This window comes from Xiphias gladius, chromosome 21 (genome assembly GCF_016859285.1).
Source record: "Xiphias gladius isolate SHS-SW01 ecotype Sanya breed wild chromosome 21, ASM1685928v1, whole genome shotgun sequence".
NCBI lineage: Eukaryota > Metazoa > Chordata > Actinopteri > Istiophoriformes > Xiphiidae > Xiphias > Xiphias gladius.
In genome coordinates, this window is record NC_053420.1 from 26903246 (window position 1) to 26919813 (window position 16568).

Consider the following 16568-nt stretch of genomic DNA (forward strand, 5'->3'; position numbering starts at 1 on the left):
ACACTAAAATAAGTGATGAGAGAGAGCAGGGAGTAACAGAACAAAGGTGTAGTGAGCTGAGACCAAACAGAGATAGGGTGATTTGTCTGTAAAAAAAATGGTGTATTCTTTAAACCACTTGCCCTTGATGCAGCCACCATCAGCCTAGGGAGGAGGGAGAGACTGAACTATTTCCTGCTGTTTTTGCATGTCAATGTGAAAGCAAACTTCCAGAAAATCATCTAAAAAACACACTGGTCCAGATGGAACCCAGTTCGGAATTTTTTTTTTTTTTTTTTTAATTTCCTTCCTACAGTGGACAGAGGCTAAGATGTTAAACATAATCGGGACACTCCCATTTCTAATGCCATTCACACACCCCCACCTGCATGCAGACACGCACGCACACACTCAAGTGATTGTCTAGTGGCAGTTTGTGAGTAGACAGGCTAAACACACCACCCATCATTTACTATTTGAAATGGGAACACCTGGTAGTGCTATTGTACAGGTCTTGTGCCAAGTCCAACAATTGACAGCTCCCTGTAATTGACATTACAAGCTCATATTAGTGCCATGGACAAAGCCTGTACCTGAACTGTTAATATCAGAGCAAATATCAGTGATGAATTTGTCTGGAAAAATCAGCTAGTCTCTCTAATGTTTTTTCAAACATGAATGCAACTGTCAACATGCTGACACAGAGTAAACAATGTGTGTATGTGTAAAACACATTACGAAACTGAAATTCACCTCAAGAGCCTCTCTGATCACTTTAAAACACACCCAAGCTACAATACATCAATCCTACCAGCCCAAACAACTTTGTATAATGGCTGCTGCGGAGCCACAAGTCTAAGACTTACAAGAGGATAATAAAAGAGGAGCTGAACTACTGTGTCTTGTTAATATATTCTTATTCATGTTCACATTGTTAGTGTTTTAAAGGTTGACTGTCAAATGCACTCAGAAATTTTTAACACAACTAAAAGAAAACTGTAGTAAATAATGAGTAAGGTAGACAGTACCTTTTCCCTGTATTTGTTTTTTAAACAATTTTTCTTTTCTAGTTATAGAAAAAATGTATACTTATATCATGAAATAACCCCCCCAACTTTGTTCCTTTTCAATTTTAGTAGGTGATGTGTCATGCCCTGCTGAAATTTCATCGACCGGAGGGGGAAAAAAAAAAAAAGCAAAGCATAGCAAATATTAAGCATGTTTGATATGGAATGCATCAGGTGCAGTTACAGTATGTACTCAGGAATAGCAGAGCGCTGCGGTTCGCCACCCTGCTGGGCAGCGAGAGACCAGCCAACATGTGTTCTAAATTCACAGCTGTAACTTGATGGAAACCAGTCCCAGCTGTTAATGAGCACCTGTCCTTTGTTTGCTACAGCCATTTTTAAAAGCAGGAGTACTGAAGCATTATAAAATCAGAAGCAACATGTAGAGGAGGCATGAATGAATACATGCAGAATGAATGTAAAGATGGGAGCCAAGGCAAACGGAAGCAGATCCACACTATGGCGGATGCTTACTAAATATCTGTGGCCCTTTTTAAAAAAAAGGTGCTAATCTGTCAAATTGAGCTTGTGCTTAATTTTACTAAAGGACTGCAACAAGGTTTAGCACTTGTAAAATGGATCATAAGCAGCACTGCTGAAAATACAGTCTGCAGCACTGTTTGAGCAGACACACAGAGAAGGACTGAGAATATTGCAAAGAGAAACAATGAGAGAGACAAAGTGAGAGAGAAACACAAATTAAAAGATGCAGTATAAAGTAACTTTATTGGAGCCCTTTGCTCAGCACCATAACTCAAGACAAAAGAGCAGCAATGAAACAATCAGTTATATTTTAACACAACTTTACCTTTCTGTTTCCTGACTTTTAATGGCTCACAGCAGCCCCAGACCAGCGTGATCCGATTGAAGCAGCCAGTTATTAAGTAGGTTGTTATTTCATTATAAAAGTTTTTTTGTTGAGCTGACTAAATCAGGCTATGTAATATTTCCTCATATGTAGGCTTCTTGTGGGGTGAATACACACACGCAGTTACAAAAGTGTTTTCTCTTAAACCAGGGAAGAAAACACTTTCTTCGGCACTCTATAACTTTCCAAACAAGTCTCAAAACAGCCCAGCCTCAGATCTTATTTATCCAATTCAGATGAACTGACGCAAATTTTTGTGCCCTTGACGGTGATTTGCGACAGGCTTAGTAAACCCCCCGTGTGTCATGAATTAAGGAAAAGAACTAGGGCGTCCGGTGACATCTACCCAGGAACTAAAGATGACAATGAGCCTGGCTCATTTACAGTAATGTTTAATTATGTGCTTTGTCCCTATTTAATTAACACTGAGTATTTGAGAGTAAATCATTCACTGCAAATAAATCTTTTTTCCTTGTGCAATAACTGACTCACCTCCAGCCAGCAGAGAGTCCCGCTGAGTTTTCTGATTGTCCACGGTGACTCCACCTGCAGGGAAGGAGGGAACCACTCATCATCACAACAGCAGCAGACAGGAAATACTAGAAGAACAGGCAGCACAGCACAATAAATTCTGCATGGACAAAGGCATGGAGAGCAGCTGCTCAGATGTCTTTTTACAATATAAAACAGGCTATATATTTAAATAAAGTGGGGGACATGCTCTGGACTCACTCCAGATTATAATATCCCAAATGGAAATTAAAATGTTTACATTTGATATATTTTGTTTTCATAGCTGGGCCTTAGTTCAACATTCTGCCGTATCAAATATCTCTTGTATTTCATTCACACAGGCTATGAAGCGTCTTTAACAATGAAATCAGCCTCGCTCACCTTGCCTGTCTGCAGCTACCTTAGAGGAGTGACACAAAGAGGCCTGGACTGAGCTCTCGGATCTGCTGGTAATCTCTTAAGGCTTTGAATGAAATGGAAGGGGGTCTAAAGGATTTGAGGATAGAGGGCTTTGTCATCCAAGGCTAAGTGCTGCTCAGGAGGAGTTGCCTCGTCACACATACACATACTCACTCACATTGTGCTCTCCCTCCGTAGAGCGCACTTCATAGGAATAAGCCAGCAGGATATCCACGAGGCTGAGCCATGCTTGGTAACTGGCCGTCTTGTCCAGTAGGTAGGAGCGGTTGGTGAATTTTCTCAGCTGCTCCTTGTCATTGTCAGTGAATGACACGGCTGCTTGAGAACATGGATTTTACAGTTAGATGTGTCATTCCAAGTCAGCACAAGTCTTTGGTATATCCTGAAAGGAATGAGGCACAGAAGTGCCCTGTGAACTTGCAAAAGAATCCAGTAGTGGGTGCGAGAAGCAGTGTTGGTGGTTAGGCGGTTGCTTACACTCCTTTGCGCGCACAGACGCTTCTGATGCAAAGACAGAGGGAGTATATGACTTTCTACCTCGCCAAACTCGCACTGCCAAACCATCATCATTTAAGCACACTTTTCAGCCCCAAGGTAAAAAATACAAACCAATGATTTTCCCATCAAATTCATACTGAAACCATCATGTATCAGGATAAAAGGCACGATGTCTCATTATAACACTGTTGGGATAAAAGCAGCTTAATAAAGTGGGCTTAGTGTTCTAAGTCTTTAAGATTACGTCCACACTAAGCTGACTGAATCTGAAAATGCATCATTTTCTCTCTCTGTGTCACCAGCCTTGTTTTAGTTTGAACAGAGAAAACGGAGCTTTCAAAGAAGGGTTAAATGCCAGAGACTGAGATCCTGCTATTTCTCACAAATTCTTGCTAAAAGATCTCTTACGCTTTTTTTTTTTTTTTTTTTTAATAATTGTGACTAAGATAATGATTTAGACATTTACAGTTGAAAAATCTGTATTCCATTAATCTCTGTGTTGGAAAAACTCTGTGGTGGTAAAACTGTTTCTAAATTAAGTCAGACCTGCTTTGGCATTTCTGTACCGCAACCTCTTATTACTTATCGGCCGCCATATACACTAGTACAGACATATCCACAATAAGCAAATATATCTGCCTGGCCAATGTCTAGCTCTAAATCAGACAATCAAGCTTGATGGAGGCTCCAACCCAAAATATCAGAGGGCAGAGCAGCATGCATTAAGTAGACATCACATACAGATGGCAGCCTTAACATTACAATTTAACATCGAGGAACTATTCTCCAGCTTGTCAAACTGCAGAATCAACACACCGAAACATGCATGAAATGCATTTTCCTTCTCTGCCTCACCACAAAGTCACAGGTCAGCAATAAGATACACATTCCTAAAACCACTTTCATGTTTTAAAACTGGGACATAATCCAATGAATATGAAAGAATAACATCAGATTAAATATGGTTAAAATATTTAGATTTTTATGATTAATTATCTACAGTTCTGTCTTTAAAATCAAATCTCCTCAAATCCTGGGAATCCTGGGAAATAAGTGATATATCCAGAGAAGCAATAATTTTAAAATGACAGGAAGTCTGAGAACCTTGCCAGATGTTCCCTCTGATGTACAGCTGTGTGTGTGTGTGTGTGTGTGTTTGTGTAGACCAAAGGGAAAAAAGAAGAAGAGACTTGGCCATTTTCCTATTGTTAAAGCGTTTCCACTGTTGGCCAATGAATTGTTATTCTGGAGCAGTTGGGGGCAAAGTGCCTTGTTGAAGGGCACCTCACTGAGGCTGATGAGCAGCAGAAGCAAAATAGGCTAAATACTCCTGCATTAAATTTGCAAAATTAGTAAATCCAATCTCATTTGTATGTGTTCGACAGCTGAACAGCTCCGCATTAAGAAAATACAGAGCTCCATCATAAGAAAATACCTCAAAACGTCTGCTTCCATGCTCTTTGCAAATTCACTAGCTGTTGCCTTTTGAAAGAGACATCTGCTTGATGGGAATCTGTGGCATGCCTAATGGGGCAACACAAACAGACTTCAGTCCCATTTAAGCTACCTGCATCGTTCAGCATTGAAAGGCGCACTGAATGTCTGCAGGAACGTGCTGTAACTCTACTGTTTTTTCTTTCTCCCAGCAGCTTTTAAAACAGCTGGAAGCAATTCCTCTCTCTGCATGAGGAGAGGAGAGTCCCTACACTGAGCCCCTGATGAGCAAGACACACTGGTGTGTATTGGCTGGAGCAAGTACACTAATACACAAACTCACAAACTCACAAACTCACACACTCACACACACACACACACACACACACACACACACACACAGCGTTTCAGTGAGATCTCTCTGGCTGCAGTGGGAACTTGGCTCTGCTGGGAAGGAGATTCCCGCTGCATTACGTCAGTTTTTAGCTCCCTGCAGATGCTACCTGAGTCCCTTGTTGGTGTAGCTGCAGTGGGAGAGCACGGCTGGGCAGAACCCACACATACAGACAAAGGCGCCTGTGCACCCATATCTGCACACACTTGTCTTCAAGTACATGCAAAACACACACAATGGGCGATGGGATGAAAATGTAATAGAAAAACAGACGTAACAGACTAATTTGGAGAGTAACAAGCAACAGATATGCAAGAAAATGTTGACCCAATTTCTCTCAAAACACACACACACACACACGCACACACACGCACACACACACACGCGCACACACACGCACACACACACACACACACACACACACACACACACACACACACACACACACACACACGCGAGTACCATTTGTTCTGAAGAAAAACGTTGCACAACAAACTCAGACTTTGTAATTAAAAACTGATATTCACAATAACTACTTGCAAAATCTAAATAGAAACAGAACACCCAACCCCGCGCAAGTTGGACAGAGCAGCTTCATGATGTTGATATATTTTCTATTAACTCTGCAGCCAAAGCTGTTCGGTGAGGTGAGCTGACCTGATAGATTTATCCAACACCACATTCATTCATCTCCACTGTGGAGCCAATCAATTCTAGTGAGCATTAGCACACAGTGTATGAGCACTTCTCCTGATTGCAAATTAATTTCTGACCTAATTCCTCCAGTTGGAAAGGCAGTCTGGCTCGTCACTGCTCTCTACAGGTCCAGATGGCCTGATGGCATGGAGTAAATATGCTTCGTCAAAATACTGCTGAGGATTGGAAAAGGCTCCCAGAGGTCAACATATGACCTTGGATGGCAGATATGGTTCATTTTGTGCATGCACATGCTGTGATCATATAAAGTACAAATTAAAGGGATATTTAATGATAAAGTCTACTCAAAGTACAAACCTGGGTAATGTATTAGTAGCCTAAAACAACAACAGAAGTATATCTTGGTCAAAGGTCAGATTTCTAAATTCAGCCACAACAGAGTGCAGCAGGTAGAGAGACGGAGCTGTCGGGACCATTTAGCCTGAACCAGTGTGTGAATACAGGCCTCCAGTGGGCAGCTGTGGCCTGTCGGAGCGCTGGCCCTGACACTGGAGAGCACAAAGGGGCCAGTTTCTACTTCATTAGCACTTGTGACCACATCCATCTGTCAGCTGACATATATATCAGACTTAGCAGAAGTGAAGGAGGGCGAACAAGTCTAAAAACCCGCCCAGAGCAGTTGTAGTTCTCCATTTTAAATATATGGCAAACAGTTAAAATCACAAGCGCGCTTTCAAGATTTGATGGCAAGCTGCTCAAATCTCCTGACCGACGCCATTCTTCACGCTCAGCTGAGGCTAATGCTATTCCACCTGTCAATCAAGCCATTAAGTTTAATTCGGCCCATTTATCTACGCCTGGGCTCCCGACTGAGGCACTCTGTCTTAGAATGCAGAATGAGGCGAGGGAGCCGGCGGGGATACAGGGAACTGTAATGTTCTTCGGAGGCAAAACTCAGAGTGCAGCTAATGGCCTTTGCATTTCTGACTGATGGCTGCTCGTCAGTGATCGGGCCCTCGCGCTGGTGGAAACGCGGCCGGCAGCACTCCCTCCTGTGATAATGCTATCTGTTTAATCTAAATCCTCTCTCAAGCATACAGCACCCACACACTACACATAAGCTATGGCTGTGAGCCATGTGCCCGCTTAAACAGTGTAAGTGCTGGAATTAGCAGGCTGTTAGAGGAGCTGGATGGCACAATTAAATAGTCTCTCGCAGTGCTGAGGCTTCACAAGCTATCGCTCCTATACAAGAGGCTGAACAGAGAAATGAAGCTAGGAGGCTCCAGCCAAAAAGCAGCATGTCTCAATCTAAGTAAATGAGCCGTTGCTTTGAAAGAGATTGGAAAGGATTGCAGAAAGAAAACCTAAATTTGGGGGAATAAATTACTGCAAATGCAAGATGGTAGAAATACTGGCCTTTTTTGAGTTGTCACATTCTAACTCAGCAGTCGTGGTTGTTTAAATTGGTCGACAGGCACCAGAGAGATGTGGTGATTAGGGAAGGTCCAAGTTCAATCTCTCATAATGGCAAGTGTCTTTCCTGTTGAAGAGCCCTGAGGCCGTTTGGCAGGGAATGGAGCTCTAGCCGACTAGCTGAGCTCTGACCTTCCTCTGGAACGGGGCAGTAAAAAGACTCGTGTGTCCTTTAGGGATTAATATACTGTCAGAGAACAATGTCAGTGCCTGGCAGACATAAAGCCCAGCCAACAGATTCCTGTTTGGATCTCTGCATATACAGTTTTTCTATTCATAATTCTATTAGTGGACGTTTTGGAATGGTAAACTTGGACTAATGAAGTAGTCAACATGAGTATTTTAATTTGGTCAAATAAGAAACATGTATGACTGCCATCTCAATTTTTGCAGCTTCATGCCACCTTCTGGTAGCCCTCAGTCACTACTTTGTTGGTTACTTTTAATTGCTTGGACAAGTGAAATCATCCACATTAATTAACATGTGATATGTGATAGGATATGTGTAAGATTGTTCTAATCATTAAGCATAAGGGTGAAAACTGAGTTTGACAAAGCACACACAAAAAATAGAAAAGTACTAGAACTGTACTAGAGTATTTCTATTTAAACTACTGTGTAATTCTACTTAACCACATCTCAAAAGGAAATTTTGTCCTTTTTACTCCAGTATATTTATTTGACAGCTATAGTTTGTGGTTACTTTTCAGATTAAGACTTTGTATGATTTTACATTACGGAGGCATATGGTAAGATGATAAAATCTTACCAAATGCAAGTACATTTATAAAAGATGAAATCAGCAGTTTCCAAACTTTTTTACTTGTGATAAATGACAAAAAACAGTCTAGTTCGGGCCCCTTGACGCAGATGTCTATGAGTTGTGTGCAGCTCCACTAAAGAGCGATTTTCACTTTAAGATCAGAGAGAAGTACGAAAAAACTAAATATGGATTTATGTTGCAGAACTTGTTTTTTTCTTCATTTCTGTGCAATTAATTATCTCATGACCTCTCAAATTGATCTGGCAACTCTTTGGAGGGGGCTGACCCCTGACCTGAACTACCAAGCTTCATATGAAGTAAATTAAACTAGCTCTAGCTCTAACAGCTACAACAGTAGATTGCTGCTTATAAATTAATGCATCAGTAATAACAATTTAATTATGTAATACTGTATGTAATAATGTATCTGTGACAGGTACCATTTTTCTGCAGAAAGGGAACTTGATACCTTTATATATATGTACACTCGCACACACATTATATTATTTCAATATATATATCTATCTATATAGATATATATATTTTTTCTGCATTTGGTTTTTTTGGTATATCATTTGACTGTGCACTGGAAAGAGAGATAATCATGTTACTTTTTTTTTTCAGGGGGCCAAACGTGAGATTGATTCTAACAACACAATTCAGATGAAACAGTCTACAGACCACATTTTTAGAGATTATGACGGGATAACGTCAACTCACCGACTTCTCCCTCCTGCTCTGTGGAAGGACTCAGCTTTGTCCACCATGGTTTAAATTTCAGCAGTCCCTTTATTTCATCATCCTCAAACAAATCAGCCCTGCAATGGTACATGATGTCAGCTGAAAAAAAATTGCCCAGAAAAAAAGCTACATTAAGCAGTGCTAGACGTTTTTTCTTTGATAAACTCACAGGTAGTGGTCAGGTGAAAACGCAGAGGCCTCTGCTTCCAGCCTTCCCTGCCTCCTCTCTGCTGCAGCCATTCCCTCTGGGTTCTTGATATCAATCACATCACTGAGTTCCTCCTGTCAGGACATTCACAGAATTTGAGGATTTTTGGTGTCATATACAGTGAAGTCAGACAGTCTTCAGACCCCTTCACTGGTTTCATATTTGTTATGTTGCAGCCTTATGCTAAAATAACTGAAATTCATTTTTTCCCTTCAATCTACCCTCAATACCCCATAATGACAAAGTGATAACAGGTTTTTAGATATTTTTGCAAATGTATTAAAAAAACCCAAAATAAAACAAAAAAAACCCAACTGAAATATCACATTCAGATTCTGTACTTACTTAAAGCACCTTGGGCAGCGATTACAGCCAGGAGTCTTTTTGGGTATGACTCAACAAGCTTTGCAGACCTGGATTTGGGGATTTTCTGCCATTCTTCTCTGCAGATCCTCTCAAGCTCTGTCGGGTTGGATGGGGGCCGTCAGTGGACAGCCATTTTCAGGTCTCTCCAGAGACCTGTTCGATTGGGTTCAAGTCAGGGCTCTGGCTGGGCCACTCGAGGACAGTCAATTGTCCCTCAGCCATTCTTGCATTGTTTTTGCAGTGTGCTTAGGGTCATTGATATTTGGCAGGTGATGAGCGGTGCCTGGTTTCCTCCAGACATGACACTTAGAAATGAGGCCAAACAGTCAGACCAGAGAATCTTGTTTCTCACAGTCTGAGAGTCCTTTCTCTGCTTTTTGCTCTGATATGTATTGTCAGCTTTGAGACCTTATATAGACAGGTGTGTGTCTTTCCAAATCATGTCCAATCAATTTAACTCATCACAGATGGACTCCAGTCAAGGTGCTGAAACATCCCAAAGATGATCAAGAGAAACGGGAGGAACCTGAGCTAAATTTCAAGTGTAATAGCAAAGCGTCTGAATACTTATCTCAATGTGATATTTCGGTTTATTACCTTTTTAATAAGTTTGCAAAACTTCAGAAAATCTGTTTTGGCTTCGTCATTATGGGGTATTGACCGCAGATTGATGAGGGAAAAAAAAATCTAAATTATTTTAGCACGAGGCTTCAACATCATAAAATGTGAAAAAAGTTAAAGTGTCTGTAAACTTTATTTGTATGATTCAAAATGTTATATTCGGCAGCTCTGTCTAATCACATTCATAAAGTATGTGAGTATTTCAGAGTTCAGGGAAGACTCTTTATCCACGGCTCTTACCTGTAATCTGGCAAACACTCCAGACCTCTGATTGCCAAAGCCATATTTCTGGAGGGCTCTCAGCTCCTCCTCAGAGCTCTCCATGTACACCTCTTGCTCAACCTGCCAGTCAAAATCTTCATCTTCCTCCTCATCATCTCCTATGCTTTCACTGCATCCTTTTAAAATGTTAAGTTATGGTTGGTGTTAGATGAATACTGCAAAATTCCATGTTATTTTTTCTATCTATACATTCCGAATGAGTGATTATCAGTTAATAAACAAGTTAAAGCAGTGTATAAAATTAAATCACCTGTGCTCAAATCCTCTACCAATGGTTTTGCTGAACGGGAGCCTTTTGGGGCGAGGAGACTTGTCAGCATCTGAAGTCCTTCGAAGTGCTCCCCAGCTGTCTCCTTAGGCATCCGCAGGGTGAAAAGACCTACAGCATGAGAGGACATGAACGGATGGTTTTTAACCATTACAGATCTCCTGTTTAATAACTTCACTCATTCTTGTACCTGTTATTTAATATACATTGGGGTTTCTGCATTGTTCATCAAGTTAAATTTTAGACTTATGAGGAATGAAGAAGAATTATGAGACAATGATCTTCCTAGCTACTGTAGCTAGGTAGTAGTGACAATGATTGCTACAGGTCTGATGGTGCGGACTGAAACGCCACAGAAAAGGAATGAACAGCCTCCTCCAGCGAGATCCATTGTCACAACAATCCTACTTTCAGTTTATAAGAGTGTGACATTTCCATACGGCCGACAATTACATACAAAAACATTTTATAACTAACGTTATTGACTACTGCAGGTAAAAGAAAATACCCAAGGTTTCTAGGAAATGAAAGACTTTTTAATACCCCCTGAGGCATTTTTTTGAGGAAACTAAATCCAGTGCTTTCTAAAACTTTGATTTTAGACCTGCAGATACGATGTACACAGTATATTTCTTGTGTTGAAACAATTAAATGTCTGACTATAAAATCAGTCACTGTTTGAATTTTGGTAACTGATATATTTAATTTTCTTTTTTAAAAGGTAATTTACAGTTTTATAGTCTCAAATGAGACTATTAAACCATAAACTGAGCAGTACTATTTTTTGTGACTGGGGATAAAAAAAAAAAAAAAGAAGCTATTTTTAAACATGACAGTAGGCTCTGGTAAATTGAAATAAGATTTTATATTTAGTTTTGAAAATTTATACTAGAAAAATTCATTAAATCTAAATAAAAACATAAATGGGTAATGAAAAAGGCATTAGTTTTGACCCAGCAATATATTTGATTTTTTTTTCCCCCACATAAAATGCTAATAAATTTCTCTTCAGAAGGTTGAGAGGTTGTTTGAATCAAAGAAAAGACTAAATGCTCTTTTTAAACTGATATATGACATGATAAGGTCAAAGATCTCATTGTCATGTTTCATAGCGTGAGAGAAGATTAGAAATACATAACAGACTATTAAGCCATTGACTGATTACACACTTTACTAAACTACTCATTTAAATCCTTAGGGAAAAAAAAAAAAATGTTGATTGATGACTTTTTGATGATCACACATTTGAATTTGAAAGTATCTCTTTATAACAAGCAACAGAAGATAAATCAGGCCACCTGCACATGCAATACTTCAAAATTAAGTAGATGCTTTACAAACTGCTACTAAAACTGAATAGGCGATACTTGACTGATGAATAAGAATGATTTGCCTACACCACAGAGATAATCTGATGGTCGCCTAAAGACCTCATAAAATTTCAATGCACCCAAGTGTTAAAGCTTACAAACGCTTTACGATAGAAGCTGACTAATTGCTTGAGTTGCAGGCCTTGCAGAACGGAGAGCCTGAAAGAGGGATCTTAATGATTGCTCATTACAAGTCTAAACAAGGACACTCATTAGTGGAGCTTTATTAGCAGATGTTACAGGCTTATTTAGACACAGCATGTTAACTGGGGCCATGCTGACAGACGGGAAACGAGGTGTCAGAGTCCATAAGGCAGACGTCTCCATAAAGACAACTTCATTACAACTGATTATGTGCAACAGAAAGTCAAAGACAGATCAGAGAGACAGAAAGTAGTGTAAAAACATTAGTGAACATCATGCCAATAATCATTATCATGTTTCACTTGCTTGTTATACATTTAAAAGAAAATCCTGTAAGAGCTCCCTGTCACTGTCACTGTGAAAAGAGATATTACAGGCAGCCTGCAGGCTGTAATCATTATGACATTACAGATGGTTCCAGTGGCTCTTTAAATAGGATGGAATAACATGATCAGTAGGTTAATTTACCCTGGCTGATTGACTGAAGTACAAACTAAAGACACCCCGGGGATCAATCACTGTCTGCTATTAGAACCATGCTTCAGGGTCTTGTTATAGTGAGACTGGTCAGTAATGCAATGATAAGCAAGCACAGCCATGTTTTTCAATCAGGCCATGGTATTGAGATTTGCTATGCAACGATGTCAATAGGTATACATTCTAATTTTTACCAAATCTGTCTGGGTTGTTCGCATAAAATGCTGTCAAAGCTGGTTTTCTAATGCTTTAAAAACTGGCAATTATTTAATAACTTGAAAGCATCTTTCTCTAAAAATAACATACCATATGCAAATCACACACCTGCCGTCCGCCTGAGACATCCCAGTTATAGGCCACATTCACACATACCCGAGTCCTAACACTAATGCGCCTCCTCGACGCATATCATAACTTTGACCCTGTTCAGTTCTGCCCAGGGACCTTTGTTGCATGCCGTACCCCCCCCCCCCTTGTGTCTGTATTTTCACTGTCAAACTTTCTTATGAAGCTGAAAATGCTAAAAAGAAAAAGTTACACTTTAAACAATTTACCACCATCTGGAGTCTCTAACTACAGTGCATTCAGAAATTAGTCAGACCCTTTCACTTTTTTCACATTTTGTTACATTGCAGCCTTATGCTAAAATATTTAAATTAATTTCGCTCATCAATCTAAACTCAATACCCCATAATGACAAAGCCAAAACAGATTTTTAGACATTTTTCAAGGTTAATTAAAAGGAAAAACTGAAATATCACATTGAGATAAGTTTTCACACCTTTGGCTATGACACTTGAGATTTAGTTCAGGTGCCTCCCATTTCTCTTGAACATCTTTGAGATGTTTTCGTAAGGGAGGTGACCAAGAACCTGATGGTCACTCAGGCTGAGCTCCACAGATCCTGTGTGGAGATGGGAAAATTTTCTAGAAGGACAACCATCACTGCAGGACTCCACCAATCTGAGCTTTATGGCAGAGTGGCCAGATGGAAGCCTTTCCAGTGAAAGTCACATAAAAGCCCACTTTGAGTTTGCAAAAAAGCAGTGAAAGGACTCAGACTGTGTGAAACAAGATTCTCTAGTCTGATGAAACCAAGATGGAACTGTTTGGCCTCAATTCTAAATGTCATGTCAGGAGGAAACCAGGCACCGCTTACACCAGGGGGTGGGAGACACGGAGACTGGTCAGGGTTGACGGAGAGCTGAATGGAGCAAAGTACAAGGATATCCTTCATGAAAACCTGGTCCAGAGTGCTCAGGACCTAAGACTGGGCCGAAGGTTCACCTTCCCACAGGACAATGACCCGAGTGGCCCAGCCAGAGCCCTGACTTGAACCCAATCGAACATCTCTGGAGAGACTTGATAATGGCTGTCCACTGATGGCCACTATCCAACATGACAGAGCTTGAGAGGATCTGCAGAGTGGAATGGCAGAAAATCCCCAAATCCAGGTCTGCAAAGCTTGTTGAGTCATACCCAAAAAGACTCCAAGCTGTAATCGCTGCCAAAGGTGCTTCAAGTCAGTACTGACTAAAGGGTCTGAATACTTATGTCATTGTGATATTCGGGTTTTCCTTTTTAATAAATTTGCAAAATTTTCCAAAATTGTGTTTTGGCTTTGTCATTACGGGGTATTGAGTATAAATTGATGAAAAAAATGTATTTAAATATTTTAGCATAAGGCTGCAACATAACAAAATGTGAATAAAGTGAAGGGGTCTGAAGACTTTCTAAATGCATAGTATAATACTGTTTACGTACCTTAAATAAATGGTACTGAAACATAATCCTGTTCAGGATTTTTGTGGGTTGCGTGTGTGTGTGTATATATATATATATATATATATATATATATATATATATATATATATATATATATATATAAATAACTCAGTATGCTGACATATCATTTGTAAAAACTTCAAAATAAGATCCTGGTAAAATGTTTTTTTCCCCTGCTCAAAGAAAGGTCAGCAGATTTTCACGAAAGGAGATAAACAACTATTTTTAAGAACATACATATCCGGGAAAACAGCTTTTACCTGTTATTGAGTCATTATGTTAATTAACACATGGAGGAAGGTATCAGACCCTTCAATAGAATTTGTGAATTAGCCCCTTTTATACAGCCTGTTCAAGGTGGGAATGTTGCACTTTTATTCCGCCTCATCATTCTGTATAAAAAGGTACGAACATGGAATTGGGGGGGGGGGCATCGTTCCGGCATTAAGCTGGCAGCGGAGGTGGCCACAGAGCCGAATTGACATCTGTGTAAAATGGAGAGCCGGCATGACGGGACAGACACCAACACTTTTGTGTTACACGTCACGCCTCTGATTAGGGAATGCCAGCATATTATCTCAAATCCCACTCTGTCCCGGCTTTGTTGGGTTGAGCATAAGCAAGCGAAGCCAGCGTACTTCTTAACGGCAATATAGCCGGATCTTTGTTTCAAAGGGGATATTGTTTACTTGCCTCTCAGAGCATCTCTGATATCATCATCTCTGATATTTCATACTTTTGGGCAATGTTGTTAATTTGTGGATGAAAAATTATCATTCCAAATTGTGTACATGTTCATACAGTTAGGTACATAAGTATTTGTACATTGAAACAATTTTTGTAATTTTGCCACCGTACACCACCACAATGGATTTGAAACAAGGCAATCAAGATGTGCTTGAAGTGTAGACTTTCAGCTTTAATTCAAGGGGGTTTAACAAAAATATCCCATCAACCATTTATTTTTACTACTTTATTTTAATTACAACTATCTTATGCATAGTCCCTCATTTTTAAAAGCTCAAAAGTAATTGGCTGACAATCAGTTTCATGGCCAGGTGTGGCCTGCTCACTCCTTATTTCATGACAAATTAAGCAGACAAAAAGGTCTGGAGTTGATTCCAAGCAACAAATTTGCATTTGGTAGCTGTTCATGGCAACTCTCAATATGTGGTCCAAAGAGATGTCAATGCAAGTGAAAGATACCATCGTTAGGTTGAAAAAACAAAACAAACCCATCAGACAGATAGCAGAAACCTTAGGAGTGGCCTTATCAACAATTTGGTACATTCTTAAAAAGAAGTACTGCACTGGCGAGCTCAGCAACACCAAAAGACCTGGAAGACCATGGAAGAGAACTAAAGTGGATGATCGCAGAATTCTTGGTGAAGAAAAACCCTTCACAATATCTAGCCAGGTTAATAACACTCTTGAGGAGGTAGGCGTACCATTGTCCAAGTCTACAATCAAGAGATTCCTTCATGAATTTAAATACAGAGGCTTTACCACAAGCTGCAAACTACTGGTAACACACAAGCAAAGAAACGCCAGGTTAGAATTTGCCAGAAAACATCTAAAAAAAAGCCTGCTCAGTTCTGGAGCAACATTATTTAGAAAGATGAAACCAAGATTAACTTGTACCAGAATGATGGGAAGAGAAGAGTATGAAGAGGGAAAGGAACGGCTCATGATCCAAAGCAAACCACATCATCTGAGAAACATGGTGGTGGCGGTGTTATGGGCATGTATGGCTGCCAATGGAACTGGGTCTCTGGTGTTTATTGATAATGCGATCGTTTATTGACAGTGCTTCACAGTATAGATGGATAATGACCCAAAACATACTGCAAAGCAACCCAAGAGCTTCTCGAGGCAAAGAAATGGAATATTCTTAAATGGCCAAGTCAGTCACCTGACCTCAACCCAACTGAGCATGTTTTTCACTTACTGAAGACAAAACTGAGGGCAGAAAGACCCACAAACACGCAGCAACTGAAGGCAGCTGCAGTAAAGACCTGGCAAAGCCTCTCAAGGGAGGAAACTCAGCATTTGTTTATATCCATGGGTTCCAGACTTCAGGCCCTCATTGACTAGAAAGGATTTTAATTCAAGTATTAAAAATAATCCTTATATTTATAATGATATTGGTTTGTCCAATTACTTTTTAGCCTCTGAAAATGAGGGACCATGCATAAAAATAGCTGTAATTCCTTAACTTTTAATGCATTATTTTTCTT

At 40.0% G+C, this 16568-nt stretch overlaps 1 protein-coding gene across 9 annotated transcripts in view; it reads right to left on the reverse strand.

Annotated features, from left to right (window-relative positions):
• shq1 (SHQ1, H/ACA ribonucleoprotein assembly factor) overlaps positions 1-16568 on the reverse strand; it is a 38439-nt gene that overhangs the window by 19900 nt on the left and 1971 nt on the right. For 6 of the 9 annotated variants that reach the window (XM_040159609.1, XM_040159610.1, XM_040159607.1 and 3 more), the window contains 6 exons: positions 10538-10666; positions 10246-10403; positions 8980-9092; positions 8790-8887; positions 3005-3165; positions 2407-2460 (listed from right to left, as the gene is read on the reverse strand). In XM_040159609.1, coding sequence (XP_040015543.1) covers positions 2407-2460; positions 3005-3165; positions 8790-8887; positions 8980-9092; positions 10246-10403; positions 10538-10666 — 713 coding nt within the window. Of the gene's footprint in view, positions 1-2406; positions 2461-3000; positions 3166-8789; positions 8888-8979; positions 9093-10245; positions 10404-10537; positions 10667-16568 lie in introns of all 9 variants that reach the window. The other 3 variants (XM_040159608.1, XM_040159612.1, XM_040159613.1) reach the window with 3 other exon arrangements.